The sequence below is a fragment of the Blennius ocellaris genome (genome assembly GCF_963422515.1).
Source record: "Blennius ocellaris genome assembly, chromosome: 19".
Taxonomy (NCBI): domain Eukaryota; kingdom Metazoa; phylum Chordata; class Actinopteri; order Blenniiformes; family Blenniidae; genus Blennius; species Blennius ocellaris.
In genome coordinates, this window is record NC_137668.1 from 2,136,399 (window position 1) to 2,151,958 (window position 15,560).

Genomic DNA, 15,560 nt, shown 5'->3' on the forward strand with positions numbered 1-15,560 from the left:
TTCTGAACTATGTACAGTAACATCTTATAGCACCATCTTCCTCTTCTTTATCCTCTCAAACATTTCAGGTACTGCAATGTTTTAATTTTTAAGTTCAGTGGCTTTTGCTTTGTTTTTCATCAAACCCCCATCCACCTTGAATGTGAAGTTTTTCAAATTAAATTTGTTTTTTTTTTCGAATTGATTTGACAAATCTTAACAAAAGTCAGAGTACACTATTCCTGAATGTTCTGAAACTTTTGATATGCCTTTTGCATCCGTGAACCCAAGCTAACGTGCTAACATGTTGATTGTTTTTTTAACATGCTAACATATACAGTATGTGGGCTAATGTTTGCTATGTGAAGATGATTCAATTAAGTATTAATAAAATTGGAAAAAGTATCAAACAATAATAGTATCAGTGAAAAAGTATCAATAACCTACCAACTAACTTTACCAACGCCACATTTGTTACCGGAGCCGAGTTAGAATCACTATCATGATATCTACTGGCTCATCTCAACAATAACTAGGTAGACCAGGTAGGTACAACACTGCGCATGCAGCATCTCATGGCTCTTTTGATCTTCTTTGATCTTCTTTGATCCTCGTGAGGTTTCTCTCTCATGTGCTGAATTTAATCCACAGGTTCCCACCCAATGAGGCATTGACAGACTCTGCCGCTCTCTGATCATTCAACTCAACACATCTGTAAACTACATGCTTTAAATACTGGAGTTTCAATCACAGCTGGAGGTTATAACTCAACAGTCCAAAAGTATCTGCAGATGAATTCATCCCACAACTGAAGGTTAGAATCTGCTGGAGTCTGTCCTGCAATAAGCAAATTAGCCATGAGCACCGGGCAGGAGAAAGCCTAATTTTGAGTAAGTTACTCAGTTCTCACCTTAAGTTTCCATATATATTCTTTTTTGCCTTGAAACACTACATTTCCCAATTATACTTTTCAGCTGGAATTCCCATCCTGGCTTCTCCTGAAGATTTGTAGTTTCTGTTTATACCCTGGTAGCCGTGTCTCCGTTGGCCCACGTCCATCCTTTACAAGGACCTGTGATACCACTCACCAGAGGGCGTTCTTCGTGCTTTTTTTTCCAACTCATTTTCACAAACACATTGGGTAAGTCAGAAATGCCCCTCCTATGTCCTTATCTATCGACTTTACCTTAACTCCATGGATGACCTCACGTCATGTGGCTATGGACACATTTTTGGAGGCTTCCTAAAGAAGTTAATGAAAGGTGTTGGGAGGCTTCCTAAAGGAGTTAAGGAAAGGTGTTAGGAGGCTTCCTAAAGGAGGTGTCAGGTTCGAACTCCTGAAATAACTAGAGAAGAGAGAGAAACGCCAGAATCAGGAGAGAATGAAACAGTCAAACAAAGTTTTCTTGCGCAACAGTAGACGAATGAGTTCACCTCGAGAGTTCGCCCAGAAATCTACAAGGTTTCAGCTCTTGTCTCCCACTTTTATGGAAACTCAGGGTCGGCGGTTACATTTCACGAATCAAGTGTTGTACATTCAAAACTGGCTTATACTGGAACTTAGAGAGAGTGAAGATATGCAGATAGGCAGCATATCTCTTAGGAACACATAGTGCGGAGGTCACGGTTGCCTTGCAGCTGCTTCTCACTCAAAAATTCCTTTTTATCTTATTGTAGCATCAGACAATGAAAACATAAAGAACTAATTCTTCCAAAAGGAGGTAGGAAGGTGTTAGGAGACTTCTTAAAGGAGTTAAGGAAAGGTGTTAAGAGGCTTCCTAAAGGAGGTAGTGAAAGGCGCTCACCTTAGTGTGGCAGTTGGAGACTTTCACTTAGTGACGTCATAATAATGCAATGGCAGCGCAAGTTAGTGATGTGAAACTTAGTTAGTGATCCGCCCTGAAACTGGACTAGAAGAAGTGTATTTGGGTTTTAGATGATTTCAAGTTGTTCAAGGCAGATTATTACTTTGGTAACTTACATGATCTGAGTCCTTTTTTCGATATTGTGAGTTTCCATTAACACTCAGATGAGTGAGTCCCTTTAAATCTTGTCGCAGCAAGTTTCCTCGGCTAAATGAGGTTGTAAAGGAAGAAATGAGCCTCCTTTCCTTTGTTTAGTGAGAATTAGTGAGGCAGTCCTTATCATTGCCGCTACACAAAACACTTCAGGGGTTAAGTGAAAGTCGATAGATAAGGAGTGAGGAGGGACATTTCGGACGTACCCATTGACGTCACCAAATGCAGTGTGACCTTCAAGGAAGTGACTGGGAGAGAATTTCTGACCTGAACCCGAAGATTATCAGTAATTGAACTAAAGAGCTCTCTCCATCAGGAAATTGAACCCTGGTGTCATGTAGGAACATGACAGGCGGGGATACTCTCCACAATACTAAACAGGAGATGTTGCTATGCTTGCTGTCTGTCAGGGTCGTAGCCAAACATAGCATCTATTCTTGTGTCACCACAGCTGAGTGTCACTCAAACTGCGGGGGAAGGGTTCAGTGATAACAGCAGTGGGATCAGATGAGCTTTGGTGGCTGGAATGTGCTGATATGTGAGGTGGTGGTTCAGTGGTCCAGTTCTTTCCTGGAATGGTGGAGCCCCGGGTCCATTCCCTGGCCAATGCCGTGGATGGTTTCATTTAATACCATTCATTCACTACTTTATTCATTACAATATCAACATTTAAAATCAAGGTACATGGTTGTATTTTGTCCTGTTGAATGAGAGAAATGAAAAACTTTAGTTCCATTATGGTGGTCCGTTTACACAACAACAATGCTTGGAACCCCTGAAAACAGGATTTTGCAAAAACGCTCCTATATCTCCTTAGACAATCCCTAAAAGTGTTCCTGAATTCAAATTGTCTCACAGTATATCTCATGTGTTTTGGAAGACCATTCTCCTCTTCAATCAGCTCATGCTGAGTCTGAGTTACAGTGTGTGCACTTGAATGAAACTGGTTTATTTCACCTCTCAGCTTTGAGAACATATTGTCTTGGCCTTGTTAGTGCAAGTAGGCACCGCATCAGTCTCATGATCAGAAGGTTGTGAGTTCAATTGTCACATGGGGCAAGACTTATGCTGGATGTTGAACTAGAAAGGTTGAAAGCCCAATCAGTTTCTAGAACCACAGACAATCCAGCAATGCAAGTCAACTTTCAATGGGCCTGTTTCAGTGTGAACAGACTTTCACTCAGACCACTTCCCAGAGATGGAGGGGGGAGGGAGACAGAGGGATGGCCCAACTCGAGCGAAGCAGCGGGCACCCCCACCAGAAAGGGGAAGGCACCCAGCCCCCAGGGCTACGAACACGCCCCACATCCACCCGGCTTGGTTCTATAAAAATTGCAAAGAGAAATGTGAGAGTGGACACCTCTGCCTGGTGCCCCACTCAAGATTGAACCTTGAAGAAGTTTGATCATTTGTTTTAACACAGGCACTGGGTGAGGTGGACAATGTTTTTATCCAGGAGAGGTCCATCCATCCATTATTTACATTGTCACAACTCTGGTTGTATCCAGGTAACTTCAGGACTACCTCTGGTTTCCTCTTATCCAGGTAAATTAATGATTCAATCTGATCTTCTCTTATCCAGGTAACTTCATGATTAACTCTGTTTTTCTCTTATCCAGGTAACTTCAGGATTAACTCTGGTTTTCTCTTATGGTTGTAACTTCCAGATTGACTCTTGTTTTCTCTTATGGTTGTAACTTCCGGATTAACTCTGGTTTTCTCTTATCCAGGTAACTTCAGGATTAACTCTGGTTTTCTTGCATCCAGGTAACTTCAGGATAAACTCTGGTTTTCACTTATGGCGGTAACTTCAGGATTAACTCTGGTTTTCTCTTATGGAGGAAGCTTCAGGATTAACTCTTGTTTTCTCTTATCCGGGTAACTTCAGGATTACCTCTGGCTTTCTCATATCTAGGTAACTTCAGGATTACCTCTGGTTTTCTCTTATGGTGGTAACTTCAGGATTACCTCTGGTTTTCTCTTATGGTGGTAACTTCAGGATTAACTCTGGTTTTTGCTTATGGAGGTAACTTCCGGATAAACTCTGGTTTTCACTTATCCAGGTAACTTTAGGATTAACTCTGGCTTTCTATTTTCCAGGTAACTTCAGGATTAACTCTGTTTTATGTACTACGACGCTGGTTCATTTCTTCCCAGGATAAATCGCCATGGTAACTGACTGAATGTCTAACCTGCTACGGAGCAGGATACGATAAGATCACAGTGAGTATAAGGCTCCACCAATCAGCTCTCTTGGAAAATGCCCTGCCCATTCTTAAATGAAGGTGATTGGTGTTCGGGTTCAGCGCTGGGCTGCAGCGAAGAGGAGAGGAGAAAGTATTTTGAACAATGTCATTGACAGAATCAATAAATCCTGGTTACTGAGCTTTGAAGGATGTTTTTATTCTTGTTCTTGACTTGTTCCAAGGCTGTTTGGTTCCACAAGGGTTGATCACAATTGGGCAATGGGCAGGTAGTCATTAAGACAGTTGGGCAATGGGCAGGTAGTCATTAAGACAGTTGGGCAATGGGCAGGTAGTCATTAAGACCATTGGGCAATGGGCAGGTTGTCATTGAGACAGTTGGGCACTGGGCCAGTAGTCATTTAAACAGTAGGGCAATTGGCAGGTAGTCATTAAGGCAGTTGGACAATGGGCCGGTAGTCATAAAGACAGTTGGGCAATGGGCTGGTAATCAGTAAGACAGTTGGGCAATGGGATAGTAATCAATACATAAGTTGGGTAATGGGAAGATAGCCGTTAGGGTGGATGGTGAATGGGCCAGTATCAGTGAGACAGCTTGTTGTAGTCGTTGTCATTGTTGTTGTTGTAACTGTCATCTCCATTACTGCTGCAACTGCCGCTGCCCTACCGCTAATCATTCAGATTGTTCTGCCTCAGATCTTTCTGCAGGGCTTCAGATTATCATTTGTCAATCTAATAATCTAAACTCATCAACCACTAAGAATCAAATCACTCCAATCAGAAATCAGACAGAAAAAGCTTCACAGTCTTTATCAGAAACATATTTTATTGTTGCACCAATCTCTGTGGTATCTGCATGAGAAGCACCCTGCTCAGACCCTAACCCTAAACTCAGACTCTGACCCTGAACTCAGACCCTGAACTCGGACCCTGAACTCGGACCCTGAACTCGGACCCTGAACACCTCGGTGGGGGTCTGAACATAATGCTGTAACAAGCAAGCAGTCTGAGAGATTCCTAAACTCTACATTAACAATAAGCGTACAAACATGAAATGTAAAATACAACTGTTAAAGGTTAAACAACAAAGCGTTTACCAGCTGCTTTTCAGAGGAGCTGGAACTGTTAAGAAGGCTCTGGAAAGATTGACATACATTCATTTCTATTCACATCACAAAGGTTTTAACCATAACAAAGATAAATACACATATGTGGAAAATCCACGGTACAGTGGGGGAAATAAATGAATGAATCAATGAATCAATGAATCAATGAATCAATCACTCAATCAATCAATCACTCAATCAATCAATCAACCAATCAATCTTGATGTTGATTATCTTCACAATATATACAATATATGAACAGTCGTTCATTGACAATTATAATATTCTGTAATAATATAAATTTAAAAAAAATGAAAAGCTTTAATTTTAAATATCATGTATTCTCTTTTGTCCTCAGACTGTAAATCTCTATCTTTACTGGATTGTCTCAATAATGTTAAGCTAGCTGCGGTGCCACAAAATTGTGCATATCTGTTAGTTCTCACTTAACTCCTGGAACTGAACAGTCAAGCGTTTCATACAGTTTCTAACATCCAGCTCAGCCTGAAATGTCCACAGCAGCAACAAGCAGAGCAAAACACACTGAAAAACACTAATTACTTCCTCAGACACACAAACACCAAAATATCTTCTGAGTTACATCGACTATATGAAGAAAGGTTCAGAGTCCAATGTGCTCATCAGGAACGTCCAGGAGAACCAGCACTTCCAAGACTGGGCTCTGTAACAGGGCTCAGGTCCAGTCCTGGTTCAAATCTGGAGCCTGTTCCTCTCTAGAACTTGTTCCAGTCTGGAACCTGTTCTGGTCTCAAACCTGTTCCACTCTAGAAGCTATTCCAGTCGAGAACCTGTTCTACTCTCAAACCTGTTCCAGTCTAGAGCTTGTTCCAGACAGGTTACACACACATTGGGGAAACTGTGAAAACACTGCAGTTTGTATGCCAGGCCACTAGGTGGTGCTGTGTTTCATATTATAGCCTCACATGTTCTATATGAACAGTACAGCGTCAACATTCAGGCTGTGTTTATTCTTCAGGTAGGACCGAGTAATATCTGAGAAATCGTTTCAACAAACTCATATTCCATTTCACCAACAGTGGAATCGAGGACATGTTTGGTTAACTGAAGTGGTGTCAATTGCAGAACTAACTGAAACTCTGTTTGCAAACTAACTTGTACTAAAATAACAATGAAAGCATCTTGGTAGGTTTGTTTCATTCGTTCATATCCAGCATGCAGTGGGTGTTCTACTCTCACTGTTCATTCATTCACTTCCTGTGATCACATCTAAAATATGGAACCATGGTAATGTTGGTGTCCATTGTCTCAACGACGGAGCAGTAAATGTTCCTTATTGTCCATCTTCACACAAGCTGCAGCTTTCAGAGCCCTGGTTTCTCTTTTGAGATGAAGATAGACTCATATAAAAGCATGTTCATAAAGTTGACTGCTGCCACCACAACATGGCCACCACCATGGGTTAGCGAATCCTCACATCATATGTGTAGAAGGAGTGGCTGCTCCCTTCAGTGCTTTGTGTTCATCTCCATCTGGTTCTGTCAAAGCTGGTTGCTGCCATCTCTCTGGATGCCAGCAACCAGCTCGTGACCATCTTCATGACAAGCTCTGGTTAATGCTTCATCAAGGCAGTGATCATAATATTGACCAGTACATCCCATCAACAGACTCTTGCTGTAGTTATGTCATCGACAGGAAGTCTGTGAGCTCGATGCAGGAGACATTTTGATAGTCGGTCGGTTCAATGCAGCAGACATTGGCACGTCGTTTCCTTAGTTTTAGACGCTGTTCACACTACAACATTTCAGAGGAAAACCCACGTTTTTCTTTTTGCAGAAGTTTCACATTTACACTGCAACAGCAGAAACACTGAAAACAATGTCGGTTTCCACGGCAACAGCAGAAACACTGAAGACGATGTTGGTTTCCACAGCAACAGCAGAAACACTGAAGATGATGTAGTATCCATATTGGGCCATTAGTTGGTGCTGTTGTTAGTTTTGATACTGAAAGCACACACACACACACACACACACACACACACACACACACACACACACACACACACACACACACACACACACACACACACACACACACACACACACACACACACACACACACACACACACACACACACACACACACACAGAACAATGAGCTCTATACATTAACACTGAGAGAACAGGGACATTCTTGTCCACGAGGTGGTGGACAACATCAAATTCCTGGGACTCCACATCACCAGTGACCTCTCCTGGACCGTCCACACCTCCACCTGGGGAAGAAAGCATAGCAAAGGCCTTTCTTCCTCAGGAAGTTGAAGTGGGCTGATCTCGCCCCTCAGCTCGTGGTGAACTTCTCCAGGACCTCTGTGGAGAGCGTCCTCTCTCAGGGCACCACTGTGTGGTACACCAGCTGCACCGCAGAGAACAGGAAGGGCTTGTCTCGGCTGGTGAAGACAGTTCAGAGGATCACCGGAGTTGAGCTTCCTGATCTGGACGCTGTTTCTGCTGGATGCCTGCAGAGGAGAACCACCAGGATCTCCACCAACATAACTCACTCTGGACACCACCTGTTTGCCCTGCTCCCATCAGGGAAGTTATTCCACTGCATAAAAACTTGAGTAACAGCTTTTTCCCCAGAGCTATAGCCTCCATCACCCGCCTCCCCCGTCCACCCGCTCCTACCCTCTCCAGCCTCAGCCACAGACTGAGACTAACTCCACTTTACATTGTAACTATTACAACATGTTTACTGCTGTTTTTTATGCACCTACTGTTCTTTATTTCTGAGTTTTATTATATTTATTCTACTGTTATAGTTAACCCTTGCTGCTACTGACTACTTGTCACCAACAAAGTTCTGTTGTTTACCGCAATGACAATAAAGTTTCTTATTCCCTCTAGTGGACAGGCCACTATTGTTATTACAGTGACTGTCAAAATAAAACCACCAATTTGGATTTTTATTATGGTGACTCTCAAAATAAAAGTACCAAGTTGGATTGTTTATTATGGTGACTGTCAAAATAAAGCCACCAAGTTGGATGGTTATTATGGTGACTGTAAAAATAAAAGGACCAAGTCCAGGAGACTATGGACTGGTAGTCATGACACCACAGAGGAAACTTTGCTCTGATTGACTCTACAGAGCATGTGCAAAAGCACTAGATACTAGCAACGTGGTGAACAGGACCAGAATCATGACCAGGACTAGGACTAGGACTAGGACCAGGACCAGGACCAGGACCAGCGCCTCTCCACAGGAGGAAGCCAGAAGGTTTCCGGATTGTAATTTTAACTGTTCCCATGATGACAGAGTCCAAGTGTTTTAAAAGTTCCACTTTGGAAGCCGTTTTCAAAAGGTTGTGTTTTAAGTGGCTCCATGTGGAGCATTATGCTTCAAACGGACCCAGAGAACACTGAGAACACAGAGAACACAGAGAAAAAGGATGGTTTTCACTTGAAATGGCTGTGGTGCAAAGGGACTGTTAGTTTACCTTCCTCATTACTCTCCTTTCAGTGTACATACGGCATGTGAGTACTTTGTATCAGTGTCCTGTTTGTACGGAACTGGCAGTTTTTAGCTTCTGTGTTTCTGGTTAGTCCCTTTTAGAAGGAATTCTTCATTGGGCAAGAACTATTCTACACATTGTTATACAAAGTTATTGCACAACATGGCATGAAAACCCTCCTGACCTGCAGCAGCCAATCAGAGGACGCTTTCAACTGCCACCATGTTGGCACTGTCTTTGTTAACTGCAAGTTTACCATTCCTCTTCACCTCCTCCTCTAGGTCACCTCCTCCTCTAGGTCACCTCCTCTGCGAGGCCTCCTCCCTGCACCTCATCTTCATAAATAACTGTGGGTCTGCAGCTAGCACTCTGCATGGTGAAGGACCATCAGAGTTTAACAGAATATATGTGCAGTAGGTGAGGTCGTGCCTGTCTGATCAAGAAACTCTCAGATCCAGAAACTCTCCCATCAAGAAACTCTCAGATCAAGAAAGACTGAGCAGTTGAAATTTGGAGATTATTGAGGCATGGTCGTTCCCCTGCAGCAGGTCAGATCTTCATGAAGTCAAGTTTTGCTGGTTTACACACGAAAAAGCAACAATACTACAGGTTACTGGTTCCCAACATGACAGTGAGCCAGGTCTGAGTACCAGAATGTATGTCCTAGCACTGGATTGTCACACAGCTCTCACATGTTGCTTTTACTGCTGCTTAGCAAGTTCACATTTATACCAACTGTGTGGAGATCGAGGCCTCTTAAACCTGGAGCTCTACCAAAAACACGCCATGAACCACTCAGATAAGAAGAAAAACCTTCCTTTGCTTGCATGCAGTTTTTCAGCTAATATTAATCCCACTTCTGATAATGGCAAAGGAAACTCCCAGATGCACAGCAGGCAGGCCTTGAACTGCACCTTGAAAACTGGAGCCTCATTGTAAAAGTTCTCACTGGACTGTGTCCAAAGTAATATTGCACAAACATCATCACTGATTGGCTGAAGCGTTACAGAAGCAGAGAAACAGGAAACAAACAATTGCAACGAGGCATTAAACTTGAGTAGTCGTAACACTGATTGAAGTCCTGACGGTGAGTCCTGACGGCGAGTCCCGACGGCGAGTCCCGATGAAGAGTCCCCACACCAAGGCCCCTTGCTGAGGCCCAACGCCGAGGCCTGACGCCGAGGCCCGACGCCAAGGCTCAACAAAGAACTCTTCATTTGTGAGACTTCAGTCAGTTTTTGTGAATTCGCCGGCCTCCCAGCGCAGAGCCATGGCGCTCTTACGTCTTCCTCCGGAGAACACGTCCAAGAACTGGAACACACACACCGATTAATACCACAACACTACAACATACACACTGATTAATACCACAACACTGCAACACACACAAGGATGGTTGTATTTGTGAAGGATGGTTGTGTGTTTTTGAAGGACGGTTGTATTTGTGAGTTTGATTTGACAGTTTTGTTGTGAAGAACATTTGTGTTTTTAAGGACGGCTGTGAGTTTGTGAAGGAAAGTTTTGTGTTTGCAAAGGAAAGTTTTGTGTTTGTGGAGGACGATTGTGTGTTTGTGAAGGACAATTATGTTGTGAAGGACGATTGTGTATTTAGGGTTAGGTTTAGGGTCAGGGGTTCAGCTTAGAGGGTTAGGGTTTAAGTTACAGGGTTATTGAGAAAGATCAGGGGTCAGGTGAGAGGGTTATGGTCAGAGATCAGGGATCAGGTTAGAGGATTATGGTCAGGGATCAGGGGTCAAGTTAGAGGGTTAAGGTCGGGGTCAGGTTAGAACTCACTCTTTGGTCACAGGACAGAGCAGAACGATCCATCCTGTAGGAGGTTTTCATCGGTGAGGATGGAGACGACTTGCACTTCATTGGTACATCAACTGGTGATGAGACATAAGACCAGAGGACAGGGAACACACATTGTTATTAAGGGACACAGAAGAGGAAGGACTTGGTGTGTGTCTGTGGTGAAGGACTTGTGAATACCTGAATGACCAAACGTTAACGTGTCCAGGCGGCGGGGTGTATCGCTGGCATACAGGCCAGCCCTCTCCTTCTTTAGCTCTTCCTCTCGCTGCTTCACTATCTGTATCTCCTGGTCTACCAGGGACATGGAGCTCCTGGAGCGCAGCTTGAAGAAGGGGTTGTTCAGGAATGTCTTCTCCTGGGGCTCACAGCCTCTGCTGAGTGAGAACTCGGAGGAACTGCGGATGATGAGATTAGACGTTTCCAGGATGATGAGGTTGGAGCCGCCATCTTCAGATCGCCACTCAGCAGAGCGAGCGGCCATGTTGTCTTTGCCATGGGGGCTGGGGCTGAAGTCGTTGCTGTGGTCGACAATAACGATGTTGTTGGTTGACACCTGGTGCTTGAGAGGCTCCTTGGTGGGTGAGGAGGTGATGATGAAGGACGGCGTCAGGGGAGTGCTGACGGATCGAGGGACTCCTCTGGAGGGAACACAGTCTGTTGATTTGCCCATTCTTGACAGACCTCTCTCTCTCTTAAAGTTGTCCTCTCGCTCCATGGCAATGCGGATCTCCCTTTCCACTGGAGTTTCTGGGTCATCAGCAGGAGACCTGTAACTGGAATCATCAAGACCTGAATCCTCAGAGCATGGGCTGAACTGGGAGTGAGGATAGTCCCCAACCAGAGTCAAGCTCTCCAGCTCCTGGGCTCTTCTGGGCATTCGCTGGATGTTGCGGACTGGTGTGTACATGAAGTTGTGGCTACTCTGGAAGCTGGGCTGTTTGGTTGTAGGTAAAACCACCTGCTTCTTGGTCTGCTCCTCCATTTCACGCCATTGTTTTCGAGCTAACTGGAAGTCTACATGTTCTGTGCTGACATTTTCACTCTTGGTCTCCTGGATGACACAGAAGTCTTTGGGTAACTTCTTGGTTGTGTCTGCACTGGCATGGTTCTGACCGGCATCTCGGCTATTTTCACTTTCATCTTCTGATATTTTGGACAGGCCTTGAAGTCCTAACGGATTGTATTTAACCTCCTGTGGAGGAACAGGAAATGAAATCATATCCTCAGGTTGTTCCAGAATTTCATCCACTTGTGGGACTTCAAAACAGACTTCTTCAAAATCATTGCTGACCTGCTCTGCAAAGTCCTCCTCAACTTTGTGTACAAACAATTCCTGAGCGCTGAGCTGAAGGCCGTCCAGATAGGAGTCATCATCTTCTTTATTTATGGAAGAGGAGAATATTGTTCTCCATTTTTCATCGGTCTCCTCATCTGATGAAGCTGCTGCGATGTCGGCACTTAAGCATTGGACCATTTGGTTACAGTCAGGGTCCTGGCAGGACTCACTGGACCCATCTGACAGAGCTTGGGCTCTGATGCACTGCTCCAATACAGACTCCTCCACAGCGGGGGTGTCAAAGGGGGTTTCAAAGGCCTCCGGATCTTCGCACATTGGTAGATTTTGATAGCCATTGTCTTCAGGATTAAGATTACTGCATCCAGCATCTAACTCTGACTCCGGATATAGCCCAAGCTCAGGGTCTTGCTCAGGGTCAGGATATAAGTCTAGTAGATGATCTGGATCTGGTTGAGGATATGAGTCCAGAGCCATATCTGGTTCTGGTTGAGGGTATGAGTCCAGATCAGGATCTGGTTCTGGTTGAAGGTACAAATCTAGATCAGGATCTGGTTCTGTTTGAGGGTATGAGTCGAGATCAGGATTCTCCTCTCTCTGAGGGTATAACATTAGATCAGGGTCTCGCTCCGGCTGTAGGTAGAGATCTGGCTTTGAGTCTTCTTCCAGGTGCCGAGGGTGGTCTTGCTCTGGGTGAGAACCCTGCTCTGGGTGAGGTCCCTGCTCTGGGCCAGCGTCTTGCTCTGGGTGAGGACCCTGCTCTGGGCCAGCGTCTTGCTCTGGGTGAGGACCCTGCTCTGGGTGAGGTCCCTGCTCTGGGACAGTGTGTTGCTCTGGTTGAGGACCCTGTTCTGGGACAGTGTCTTGTTCTGGGTCCTTCCTGTTATGATGGGCCTCAATCTCGTAAACACTGTCGGGACTGGAGGGTGTGTCGGGCACCGAGGAGTTGACAGACTTGTTCCTGTTGAGCGCTGGTTCTGGATCCTGATGGGGCTCATGGGGGTCGGACTCTGTGGTGACAGAGGGCTGATCAGGTCCATGGAGGACCTGGGAGTCTGTCCCTGAACAAACTCGCTCATCAGCGGCTGTGAAAACCTTTCCTGGCTCAGGTGAGTCATCCACTTCACAGTCCATCACTGGCTCTGCTTGTTCAGGCGTTTCCATAGTTACAGAGAAGGAGCTGTGATTCTGTGCTGTGCTGCGATATTCATTCAGCACTGCTCCATCAGACGTTGCTTTCTGAAGAAAGAACAAGAGAAAGACATTCTTCAAGAACAGATGTGCACAAATCAAGAGTGGTGTGTGTGTGTGTGTGTGTGTGTGTGTGTGTGTGTGTGTGTGTGTGTGTGTGTGTGTGTGTGTGTGTGTGTGTGTGTGTGTGTGTGTGTGTGTGTGTGTGTGTGTGTGTGTGTGTGTGTGTGTGCGCGCGCATTGATCACGCTGAGATAGCTGGGGGGACATTTTTTTGGCAGCGGAGGTGTCATTTGTTGCTGAGTGAATGCTTCTCACTAAGTGGGTTCTGTGCAGAAATAGAGGAAGCCATGAGCGTCAGCTGAATTAGAGGCATTATGTAAGAGTGCAGGATTGAGTGTGTCTCTGTTCACTGTTAGATGATGAGCTGAGTCTCAATGTCCCTGTACGTGGACACACACTGTCAGATGATGAGCTGTCGCAACGTCCCTGTACATGGACACACTCAGTTACAGTTACTGTCTATATTAACTGCATTTTTTGTTTTGTTGGAGCATCGAGTCCCCGAACACTTCTCAGGTTCCTCTCAGGAACTTAGGTAGAACAGAGAGGATCAAAGCACAAAACACACTGCCTTCACAACACACACACGCACAAACATACACGCATTCACAGTCAAGGTGGGAGCTGCATCCAAGCAGCTTTGCTGTTCGCCCAGCCTGCTAACAACTAACACCCGAGGCGTTCTTCAGAGATGTTCAGGATCTGGTAACTACAGGTGACTACATGCGATGATTAGTTCAACATGAAGCTCTGATAGAACGGTTTAACTTTAATGAAGATGTGTTGATTCTATTACAGTGATTGAGTTCTATTGATAATGATATTAGGAGCAGTTATTAACCTGTAAACCAACATTAGCTGTGCCACACACACACACACACACACACACACACACACACACACACACACACACACACACACACACACACACACACACACACACACACACACACACACACACATACACACACACACTGTGTGTGTTTTATTTGTATTGTTTTGTTTTCATTGTAAATAAATATAATTTTGGGAATCATACTTGCTGTTTTATCAATGAGCACAAAGGTGAATGAAATGTTGATTCTTCTGTGTCAAAAAATCCAAAATCCTTCAAACGTTATTGTTAATTCTGGTAAATTTAACTATTAATTCAAATCCCTAATGAATAGTTTAGCATATATCTTATGAGACTGATAGAAGTGAATTCCCTGTTAAACAAGTGGTGCTCCTGATGTATCTGCTACAGATCAGATTATCAGACTTTGATCATTATTAATCATTCTCATATTTTGCAGTACAAAGTCCCTTGGTGATCAGGCTGTGTCTTCCAGACAACATGAAGTGAAACACTGACTGGAGGCTCTGAGTCATGATCCTTGCCTTGTTGGTGTGTTTCGTTCATTTCATGCGTATTTTTTCCTAATGAGCTGTGAAAGCACCACAGCAAAAGACTGCAGGACACACAATTCTTCAAACAGAGCATGGGACAGCACTTTACCAAGCTGTGTGAGGACACACACGTCTTCACACAGAGGACGAGACAGCACTTTACCAAGCTGTGTGAGGACACAGACAGGCTGAAGCTCACAGTTTCTGAAAAGTCAAAGACAATTGTGGAAACACACACAGATGCAATAATCAGGCTGGTGTGTGTGTGTGGGTGCGTGGGTGCGTGGGTGCGTGGGTGCATGCGTGCGTGTGTGTGTGTGTTTGATTTCGAGACAATTCAAGAGAGACTGATATGAGAGAATACCAGCTGACGGATCCTTTAAAAGCAACAACTTCATCAATCCAGTCCAGTCCCGTCTTGTCATGTCTCGTCTCGTCTAGTCTAGTCTAGCCCAGTCCAGTCTAGTCTAGTCTAGCCCAGTCCAGTCCAGTCCAGTCCAGTCTAGTCCAGTCTAGTCTAGTCCAGTCCAGTCCAGTCTATTCCATTCGAGTCTAGTCTAGTCTCGTCTAATCTATTCTAGTTGAATCCAGTCCAGTCCAGTCCAGTCCAGTCTAGTCTAGTCCAGACTCGTCTAGTATAGTCTAGTCTAGTCCAGTCCAGTCCAGTCTAATCTAGTCGAGACTAGTCGAGTCTAGTCTAGCCCAGTCCAGTCCAATCAAGTCCAGTCTGATCCTTTACTCAAACTACTTTATTCATATAGCACATTTAACACAACAGCCAAGGTTGACCAAAGTGCTTCACTATATATATATATATATATATATATATATATATATATATATATATATGTGTGTGTGTGTGTGTGTATTATTGTTTATTAATGATGTTCTGATGGTTCCGATTGTTTTGTTGTTCAGTGAATGCACCGTTGAAATGTGAGTGACTGCGGGTAGAGAATCGGGCCGGGTCAGGTGTGCAGGGGTGTTTAGACAGCCCAAGAGATA

General features: G+C 44.4%; 1 protein-coding gene across 2 annotated transcripts in view; it reads right to left on the reverse strand.

Annotated features, from left to right (window-relative positions):
- Positions 1-9,228: 9,228 nt before the first annotated feature.
- palmdb (palmdelphin b) overlaps positions 9,229-15,560 on the reverse strand; it is an 87,064-nt gene continuing 80,732 nt past the window's right edge. For both annotated transcript variants that reach the window (XM_080515462.1, XM_080515463.1), the window contains exons 9-11: positions 10,796-13,151; positions 10,598-10,689; positions 9,229-10,114 (exon numbers count right to left, since the gene is read on the reverse strand). In XM_080515462.1, coding sequence (XP_080371588.1) covers positions 10,031-10,114; positions 10,598-10,689; positions 10,796-13,151 — 2,532 coding nt within the window. In that variant the 3' untranslated portion in view covers positions 9,229-10,030. The remainder of the gene's footprint in view (positions 10,115-10,597; positions 10,690-10,795; positions 13,152-15,560) is intronic.